At 27.2% G+C, this 11373-nt stretch overlaps 2 protein-coding genes across 2 annotated transcripts; both read left to right on the top strand.

The window, feature by feature from the left end:
- Positions 1 to 981: 981 nt before the first annotated feature.
- On the top strand, positions 982 to 3146 carry LOC111041247. Its single transcript, XM_022325466.1, has 3 exons — positions 982 to 1150; positions 1256 to 1347; positions 2577 to 3146. The coding sequence occupies exons 1-3, from the start codon at positions 1136 to 1138 to the stop codon at positions 2734 to 2736; spliced, it is 267 nt and encodes an 88-aa protein (XP_022181158.1). The 5' UTR covers positions 982 to 1135; the 3' UTR covers positions 2737 to 3146.
- A 492-nt stretch (positions 3147 to 3638) lies between these two features.
- LOC111041246 (flexible cuticle protein 12-like) lies at positions 3639 to 6596 on the top strand. The gene is made up of 3 exons (XM_022325465.1): positions 3639 to 4661; positions 4822 to 4970; positions 6182 to 6596. The coding sequence occupies exons 1-3, from the start codon at positions 4647 to 4649 to the stop codon at positions 6381 to 6383; spliced, it is 366 nt and encodes a 121-aa protein (XP_022181157.1). The 5' UTR covers positions 3639 to 4646; the 3' UTR covers positions 6384 to 6596.
- The last annotated feature ends 4777 nt before the right edge of the window (positions 6597 to 11373 follow it).

Genomic DNA, 11373 nt, shown 5'->3' with positions numbered 1-11373 from the left:
GCACACATCATTAAAAATCAATAAATTTCTAAAACTCAGAACCTAACATTTGTAATAGGCTAGCCAAGTCATCATACTTTGCTATGGGATTATTCTTAAATAAAAGAAAATAATGTTTAATTTATTGTTTGTTATTCAAATTTTCAACAAGAGTCTGTCCTTATATTTGTAACTTATAGACACAAAAACTAATTTACCGATTTTAACAAAAAATTAAGAGATATCAGAACAGTTTAAAGAGTAGTTTAAATCACGTTAAATAAACAGGCTGATTTGGCAATCTTAGTTAAATTAGTTTACAAAGGGAGATACTATATTGATACACTGATGTCGTTTTGCTCTTGAATTGAGGTTCACTAAAACCAAGATACATCGATATAGAGTGCCCTATTTGATATCTGTTCATCTTTTCTCAGGATATACAGTATATACCTAGCATATATTATGCTAATATTTTACAAATATGTAGAAAATATACAAGTATAGTTTTACATATTCGAATTTTCTAATAAAGCTGAAATTATTTTATTGAAGTTTGTAAATCGTTTCAGTTTTAACCACATTTTTAAAATTATTTTCTATTTTTAAAAATGAGTTAATGAATATACATTATAGTCCTCAAAACAAATTAACCGTTCTATCAAAAAATGTAGCCTTGAGGATAAATATTGCAGTGTCTGGCAAAAATCATTAAGAATACATATAAATTGCAATTAATAGTTTAATACCCTCAGCTACCTATCTTAAAATTGTTCTGAATCTAAGTTAGAATGTACAATATTATTAAAGATAAATCTACTGCAAATTGTTAAGTATTTATAATTGTACAGAGTAGATGATGCACTACTTTGAAAATATTTCAGTTGACCTAACGACGTTTCTATTTGTAATGGTATATGTAGATTAGATATTATTGTACTCAATAACATAGTTATTATATAAATTACAAATTAGTCAATTATTTTATTAAAATAAATGCCAGACATTGAATGCTTCATTCGCCAGTCGCCGATTTAGAGTCATTGCTTGTGTTACCAATATCTATTATTGTCTATTCTTCGGAGTACGCTCGAACATCAAAATCACTCATCTTTTATTTACAACATCGAACAATTAAATCCAAACGAAATACAAAATGAAATCATTTGTGGTAAGTCATGCATTATTGATTTATTTGTTATAAAAAATTACTAGGTAGGTACTTGTTTTTCTTTTCGAACATTAATACGACTATCACATTTTTCACCTGATATAGGTGGTGATTTCTGTAGCGTTGGCCATCATGTTCGTGTTCGCCACGGACACGGCAGCAGCCCCTGCTGATTATGAAGACCCGAATGATATGTTGTACGTTGTTTAATATTTATATATTAGTAATAATTATCACATGGTGTTATACTTAATTATCGAAGAATAATACTATATTATGGTTTATTAATTTATATTTTATCAAACATTATAACGCCCATTGGAACATCTTGACATGGGATATTGTGTGAAAATACTTATTCATATAGAATTATTAAAAATATTAAATTGTTTTCCTCTTATTCTTTCATAAAATATCGGTTTTAAACACAGTTTTACTCATATGGGTTTTTTAGGTTGATTATTTAGGTTGGCTCTTTAAATTGTGTTTAAAAAAATAAGTGAAATTGTTAATTATTATTATATTATGTAAACACATCTTGAAGTAACTTACACAGTTTGCGATTTTTTAGGGTTGAAATACAGGGTTACATTAATAATATAGTAAAACAAACGTGATACTGGTAAATTTGTGGTGTTAGGAAAACATGAAACAACTCGTGGAGCTTACTTTAAATTGAAATAAGAAGTAACTCGTTAAGTAAACAGTTGTTGATTGGCACGTGATTGTAAGTAATTACTTTTGACGTTGTTGAAAAGGATACGTAAAAACTAATTATTATGTCCTTATGACCTTTCAGCATGTTTTTCGATAATATGATAATCATATTGTGAAAAGTGCTTAACAATAAGTTAGTAATCTTCACTAGTAATGAAGTGTTGAAAAATTAAAAAATGTTAGATCAGATAAATTATGTACTTATTGTCTTATTCAAATATGATTATTTTTTATTTTAATTTATTCTCAGGGAAATGTTGTATACATTTGAAACCGCCTTAAAACAAAGTATTTTCATCAATCTGAGGTAAAAATACTATTTTTCTAATGTATTGTAGTGTGTACGAGCGTTTTTAAAATTTTTTTTTTCGGAAGCGGTATAAATTATTATTTTTATCAATTATAAACGTATGTATTTTATTTATCTTTGGATTCTCGCTAGTACCAGTAGTCGATAGACAAACTTGTAAACATTTAGTGAAGAGCAAATACCCCATTTATCTCTTCCCAGGCACGTCCTTGTTAATATATTATACAAATGTCATCAAATATGAAGAAAAAAATTGAGGACTTAGAGGAAAACCTCGACCTAGACCTTTTATATTAGGACAGACCAACACTGAATTTACTATTGATCCTCATGAACGGATCTTCTTGTTTGCGTTATAATATAACACCTTGATTAATATGCCCAATTTATTGGTTTCAGCTTACTTACCGGGCCAGTCGATGGCATGATCCCGCAAGTACGAGTTACTGGGTCTAATGGACATTACAATAAGATAAGCACCAAGCACCCATTATATGTAATCGTCAAAACCGTGGTCAAACTCTTGATGAAAATATTCTCTCCCGATAATTCCATATAACGGCAACATCGGGGCACCTAATATTATATGTTCGAATTTTAACCGTTCGTCTTATAATATTAATTGTGTTTTCTTAGACAGCTTGTTGATTTTACCGCAAAAATACATTATATAATCATGACGGGCGAAACTGTGCAATATAACAATAATACACGTAAGGTACAAAAAATTATATTTTTGATATTATATTATTATAATATTTATTTACTATTTTTTTTATTTACACAACTCAGAACCGATTTAAATTAGATATATCATAATGTTTTTTTATGATTTATATGTTATATTATATTCCTATTTTAACGGTCAGAGTTATCACAAAAAATCTCAGTGTATTATACTATTGGACTAGTAACAACAGGAATATAATATTTTATATAAGGTAATATAATATTATGTAATCACGAATACATAGTTTGTGTTGATTATTTATTTGAATATTATTATTATTTTTTTTTTTTGATTTTTGTTGATTTTTCTCTTAATAAATATACTAAAATACAGTTGGAATAGAAAATAGTATTACTTATGTTGATTATTATTTAAGACTTTGTACGGTTTCATAACCACTTCATGGTTTCGTATATTTTATATAAATATATGTATTTATCATACAAAATAAACGCCATAATTGGGATATGAAAATATGAAATCTATCTTCTAAATAGTTAAATCTCGTTATTTCATTTCCACTATTTATTTATTGGGATAAAAAATATGTTTAAGAATAACAACATTTTATACTTATACCACTGCACTGATTTATTGAATAGTCTTCTTTTAAAATTATTTAACTGTTTTTAAACTAAATATATTTATAAAGCATACTAATATCTATAAATATATCATCAATTAATACTTAAAAAAAAAAAAAAATAAGCAGTGTCTCATATTAGAAAAAAAATATAAAGTTTTTACCATTTAATTTAAATTATAATAACAATTATATGGAATACAAATTATACACTGTTAATTGTGTTAATACGTGTATACGACGTATACAATTATTTTTGGTGTACCTACCACATGAACGTAACACTAAGAACTTTTCTAGTTTCTAGTTGTATGAGAGCAGTGACAGTCGACAGATCCGAGGAAAGTCAACTGATATTGTCATATTGATGTTTTTCTTAAGATTAATGTTAGTAATATAATTAATATAATAATATGACAAATGTCATATTAGTATGATATTTTATCATTATTCCCATACTGAATATGTGGACGCATGGGTACTTTTTTTAATAATATATTTTATTTTTTCAGTGATCGTATTTCAAATATTGAAATATTAATATTATACTATATAACATAATACTATATAATGTCTCACCAAGGATTTGTGATTGATTTTAATAAGTTATATCTAACTTATAGCCTAGAATTTTATTCTACACTTTTATCACCAATTTATTACTATATAACGATTAATACAATATAATAAATTAAAGATTACCTAATTATATCTTACGAGTTGGTACCTATACTAGTTTTTATATTACTCGTAGACTAATTTATTTCGAAGGTATGCGATGTTTTAATATTCGACTCAATAAAATATTATTTTACACGGGTCGAATAAAAATATTATCAAGTTGGAGGTCAGTCTTGTATTAACAATTTAAAATACAACTGCATGCAGGGGACTCACGGGTAAAAATTAATGAGTTTTTAAGTATGGGCGATGTAGACGAAATTATCTTTGTTTTTCGATCTGCCGATGTAGACGTCATTTGACCTAATGTGTCTACATATTTCATTTCGAAAAATAAGGTATTTTTGTTATCGAAAAAAACTTATAAAATCGATATGTACATCGTTCACACAGTCAGTTCAGTTACGGGAACCATTACTATTGGACATTCTTATAAGCAACCTTAATTTTTTTTCATCAATCGACGAAAAACAAAATGAATACAATCACGGTAAGCCGATTATTTACATTTTACAGTTTTACTTGCAGTTATAAACAATAAAGTAATAATATTACAATGTAATAATAATTTATACATAAAAAATTGAAATTTTATTTTTTTATTTTTTTAAAATTGTTTTCTTACTTTTTTTGTGTCTTCGATAATACAGATAGTAGTTTTGGCGGTGTTCGTCTTCTCGCAATGGTCGACCACTGCTGCGGTGACCACATATTCGACAGAAAAACCAAAGACCCCAGCCGTAGCGCAACTTTTGAGAAACGACTATGTCTACGATAACAGTGGACAGTTTAGCCTCAAGTGAGTTACATATAGTTAATAAACTAACACACCTAAAGTTTTTTCGTCTCATCGATTTTTAGAATATTATGGTTAGGTATTATTTTATGTCAATGGAAATAAAATAAACTCCTTAGTTATCCGTAAAAAATCAAAATGTATTATCTTTTTCCTGACTTTACTAAATAAAATACATTATCTATATTGAAAAAATATTATCATTATGTACCTAAGTAACTATTAAATACACTGTGATTCAGCGAGAATACACACATAGTTCCCCCAATTAAAAATGAAATTTATTTAAATTTAGGTTTTTGAAATTTTTAAAAATACCTAAGATCATATCTTCAAATACTGTGATTTTATATACAGTCTAAAGAGTGAACTTACAGTGGTGATACACATTTTTTTTTTAAATGATACCAACATTTACCACATATAGTTTTTTACTCTAAATAGTTAAGTAAATACATTTTGTCAATATTATTATTAATTACCAATGCTGGAAAAGTTAACTTTTTATTAACTAGTTAAGTTAAAGTTAGTATAGAATATGTCAGTTAAGTTGAAAGTTAAAAGTTACATATTAGTATAGAATATCTAAGTTAAGTTGACAATTAAAAATTACAAGTTAAGTATAAAAAAACAACTCAACACGATTGAATATTAGTTAATTTTTTTTTTAACTGAATATATTTTACCATCTATACTGAAGCTTAATGAGTAAATCGTTTATAAGGGTATAATACACACAAAGATAATAATACATAGTAAAAATAATACATATTGGAGTAGTGGACAAAAAAATTAAAACAAAGAGCCATCCAAGTATCCAATTGGAATCAATGACAGATTATCAATGAGTTTTTAAGAGATGAAGGTACCAACGTATTTTTAAATGTCGCCGTCGAACTGGATTATCCGATAATGTTATTATTGAGGGATCTTAAATTAATATAATAATATGCTCCGGTGAGATACTAATTTTTAAGGAAATGTTTTTAAAGTTGTATTTATGCACATTTTTTTAATTCCGATTGAAAACTATTTCCTACTGCATTCAACACTTCAGATGTCTACAATTTAGTATATAAATATAATAAATATACACATATAACACTATAAATAATAACTATTTTCAACATGCTTGTTGAACGACTTTAGACTATATAGTCATATACAGTAAACCATTGGTAAATAATAATATACGTAACGATGTGCAATTTCAGTTATCAGGTGGATGATGGAACATCGCAGACCAGGGAAGGTACGTTGGTTTTGAACGACGAAGGAGACGATTACGTTTTGATTCAGAAGGGTTCATATTCATACATTTCTCCCGAAGGCATCAAAGTTACGGTGACATACACAGCCGACAAGGAAGGTTTCAAGATTGTTGAATCTAGCAACGACGTCCCCGCCAGAGTGTAACTGGAAAGCCCATAGTCCATAGTCATATTATTATGTCCATAGCATCATTATAATATTGTATAAGGTTTAGTGCTTTGTTCATTATTATCTTAAACTGATTATGTAGTGTTCGCAAATAGATAGTCGTAATGTAGAATCAATCACGTATATATTTGAGTGTACATGTAATAAAATATACAGGGTATTTACCTATTAAAACATTTGAAACACATACTTATGATTTTAAAAAAAATAAAATTTTTCCTCACCTATACCATAATAATATAATATTATGTTGTATGTAACTTATTTTGTTTAGTTGTGAAACTAAACATAAATTATGTAAAAACTATTTTCTACTATTTACTTATACATACTCATTTTTTAAGTGGCACATATTTACACTTAATTTCATATTCTGAAAACAGCTAGGACATGTTAAATACAAAATATATCTATTATTGAACCAATAGTTTCGTTATTTTGTGGATTATAAAGTTTCGATTATATGATTAGAGGAGAATAACAGTAAGTGCGACACACAATAATAATACAATTTTTTCGTTCTAATTTGTTTCTCTACGTTTATTTGAAGTGCTTGAGAATTATAAGAAGTTGGGTTAGTAATTATTTGGGTGATTGTAAATTCAGTTAGGCGATTTATAATCATCATATAACTTATATTTAAATTGAACAATTATACACTATAGGTCTCCTACTTTTCAAATATTAAAATTTTCTGAGTGTTGGTTAGGCTGGTTAGGGGAGCTGAGGCACAGAACATGAAAAAATAATAAATATTTGAATGAGGATAGGTAACAACTAATATCATATTTTATTATAACATTTCATTTCAGTGTTTTAAAAATTATTACCGGTATTACACATTTTGTTATCTAAATAGTGGAATATTGATATATTTATAGTACCTATAAGTATTTTACAATTAAATAAGCACATAAACATCAAACATACATCATATTTTTTCATACTGAAAAATTTGGGTGGAACTAAAATATCGTAAAGAGACGATAGAATTGTGCAATGAAAAGTTTGAATCGCTATCTGAGCTCTGATATAAAACGATAAATAAATTGCGCCTAAATTACTTGAATTTTTGATAATCTAGATTAATAATTAATTATATCCTAAATACTTAAATCATGATCATGAGGGAACTCTAGTAATGTTTTTTTGTTTTAATTTCATATTTTCACTAATTTATGAACATTTAAAAACGTTTTGTAAATATACGAGTATTTGCTTTGTTTTTTTTTTTATTATTTTAAAGTAGTGTAGCTGTGTGATTTTAAAATTATTTATTTTCGAACCATTCAAACCATTCTTCATTTCTGAGGAGGTATTCCATGGTTATACTTTGGTAGCTTTGTATTTTTATATTTTTTATTGTTTAAGTGATTTTTGACTTAGTACACGATAAGATACCCTACCTACATTATATTTTGCTATCTGTAGATTAATCAGGTTATACATTTTATGTCATTTTTTCGGCTAAAATGTACAATCAACCTTTTTCTACTAACATGGCACTGCAGAACCAAGTTTACAACAATTAACGTAATCCCGGGTACAGTGTTCACATGCACAATCATTAATCTAAAATATGTGTAATATGAACGTTCAGGAAAAATATTTCGGTAGAAGGTATGAAATTAAAAACAATGTTTTGAAAGCCAGATTAAAAATGATTGTTGAAAGAAAAATAAATACTTACAATTATGCGTATTACCTACCTACCTATATTTTAAATATCTTTTTTACAAACATGTAAAAAAGTTGTCAAAAAAATTAGTGTTCAACGTTAGAAAATTATACTTGCTATAAATGTATACATTTCTTAGTTTAAAATGAAAAATAAAATAGCACATTAATATTTTACACGTATTTTAATTACCTCAATGTATAATATTTCATTTATTTTGATATGTTAGTAAAGAAATGTAAGTAATTGATGACTATATACAGGGAGAGTATTTCATTCTTATTAAGCTAAGATGATAATGATAGTTTTTATTTTAAATGTTTGCACTTCATAATAGTTGTTACAAATGTGATTATAAATTATATATAGCTAATCTGTGCAGATTGCAGACTGCGCATACCAATATTTTATAATCATGTTATTTTCTTTAAACATTTTGTTTTGAGCACGATTATCAATTTAATTGCTAGTATAGTTAATATTTTGATAAGTAAATATGCATTAAATTGCATTAATCTGCCAAAATATAATGTATACGTAATATTATTATTCATTACAGAATAAAATATCTTATACTTGCCAATTATAATAATATAATACCTATACTCTTCGAAGGTTGCGTAAATTAGTAAATTTAATGATATTATTGATTTATTCGGAGAGTCTAAATATCTTTTAACTTAAAATTCTAAAGAAAAATCTAATATGATAATTTTTATTTTTTAAAAAATTGTATAAAATACTAAAAAAAATGAATAACTCGCTTAAACAATAATTCCTAATCATTAATAACCAGGGGCACTTCGTATGCTATATGAATTCTGAATATCGACTATATTTTTCAATTTTATCTTCTTGCCCCATTATCTGTAAACCATACGAACTGACTGATGGTGTACTTACTATTTACTATACATTAATAACTAATACAACTATTTATAATCGATTAGTATGCCTGAATTCGTCAAGAATGAACATAATTTGATAAAATATTTGAAAATTAAAGATTTGATATTTTGTTATTACTTGTCATTTATGTCAATAATTTAGTACAAATAAATACAAGTATAATATGTTTTTAATATTTTTTAATAAGTAGCAAATAATGATAAACTTATGCACATTTTATTTTCAAACAGGTGACCCATATAGTATAGTAATACATTCTTACCTATGATGCGTAATGTTAGTTAGGTATCAAAATGATGAGCGAATAAACGTAGAAAATCAATAAAAATATTACGTTAAAAATATACTGAAAAATAATATTATAGTATCCATATTAACTATAATATACGCAGCTGATTTTATATTATTAATTTGTATGTAATTTATAAATTATGTTAAATTCCAGAACTTTTTCTCAAACTTTGGAACTCCAAAAGCTTATAGGTGGTGCGCTAAAAAAATCTCCATTTACAAAAAAAAAAAAAATGGATTGATCATTGTTCACATTAAATATTATTTGGTTTATTAAAATTTAATAATGATATAAACAATATCCACATTTAATTTTCTTTTTTATACATTAAATGCTTATATTATCATCATTTTGTAATTCCTAATAAAATAAAATTCCATACAAGTAAAATAACGTTTACCCACAGTTTTGATAAGCAAAACAAAAACCATTATACGGTCAAGTGGTACATGAAAATTTTCAAACTGTGTAGGTGGTAGGTACGCAGATATAAAAAGGTTGAGAACTGCTGTTATAGAGGGTATCCTTCCACTACGAATCCGTTTTAGTCAGTCGTGTAAGTCATTTTCACGTTGACGCCTTCGGGGGTGACGAACGAGTACGGCCCCTCTTGGTTCAAAACGAAACCGGTTCTATCGTCATTCTGTACCAGTATTCCTTTTTTCGTCTGAGCCGTTCGCCCGTTTCATCGTTGAACGCATAACTGAAATCCGACAATGGGTGTTATTTAAGTGTGTATATTATTTAGGTACTTAATAGAAACTGCCGTATACAATTGTATTATAACGTGGATAATGGGCTAAACGTAAATTATAATTTTATTGCATTTTTCCACGTCTTTTTACTGTTAAAAACAATGAAACTGGAGTTTTAACCAACACTGCAGTGTGGACAAAGATAATATTCGATAATACATATTATTATATATATATCATTTATAATTTTGTCGCCATTGTGGTGTTCCAAGTTTGTAGTAATTAAGTTAAAATTTCAATATCTTTAAGGTTATCTTTTTTGGGGGGTTTCTGAGGGGGTCTAGTTCCCCCAGGATCCCCCGCAAATACTCCACTGAAGTTCAGTATAAGTTAAGATGTGACAAAGAATAACTACAACATGTTCAACCAAAAACACAACTATTATAGTACGATTACACTAGTCGACTGCATTAATACAGTATACAACGCTTTCATCACTTGTTCGATGATAATTCCAGCTGTAAATTGCAAAAATGGAACCATTGAGATCAGTAGACGATAAAAAAAGTTTAAAATAATATACTCGCATAGCGTCAGAGCGTTAGTGTATTTGATATAATCTCAATCTATACATTTACTTTTATAATTAGACAATTATTAACAACTTGCTTATTCAAATTTTATTTCATAAAAAATTACAAATTTTGACTAAAAAACAGGTTAAAGTGCAAAAATATCTCAGAAAGTCCAGTAATCGCAATAAATTCTAAAAAATCTCAAAATCTGCAAAATAACATTTTAAATTTTAGTTCTCTGAAGCAATAAATACAATTTTGAGCTTACCTTTGTTATCTCTTAAGCATTTAATTAGAAATTTACAAACTATGAGTCTATACTATAGAAGCGACTTCAATCATTTGGTCATAATCTTTAATTTGTTTGCTCTCGTTGTGGACAATGATGGTTAGGTTAGGTTTTTGGGATTTGGAATCTTATAAGTAGTACTTTTAAAAACTGTACTGTTTGGTGCTGCTGCAGATACTTCGATTCACCGCGACTGCGAGGATCCTGTCCTCAGCTGGGAGTTTTAAATGATAGCCATAAGCCAATGTCTGAGATTAGTGTTTATAAATATTAGACACCTTCGAGGCGCGTTCGCTAAAAAATCAATATTAGTGTGTGATCAAAATTTACAATTCATACAGATAACATGCACAATACACATAATATAGGTACCGTGGTACAAATCTAACTTATTAAAAATATAATGTGTTACACATGGTTGCAACCACCAGTTTATCGTGAATTCACGTTTTCCTATTTCAGTAAATATTTGTACACGATGTATACAACGGTACGTTTTTCAGATTTTGAGTGGGAAGTAATTAATTA

Source organism: Myzus persicae, unplaced genomic scaffold (assembly GCF_001856785.1).
Source record: "Myzus persicae strain clone G006 unplaced genomic scaffold, MPER_G0061.0, whole genome shotgun sequence".
In the NCBI taxonomy this organism is placed as follows: domain Eukaryota; kingdom Metazoa; phylum Arthropoda; class Insecta; order Hemiptera; family Aphididae; genus Myzus; species Myzus persicae.
This window is presented reverse-complemented; position numbering and strand designations above follow the sequence as displayed.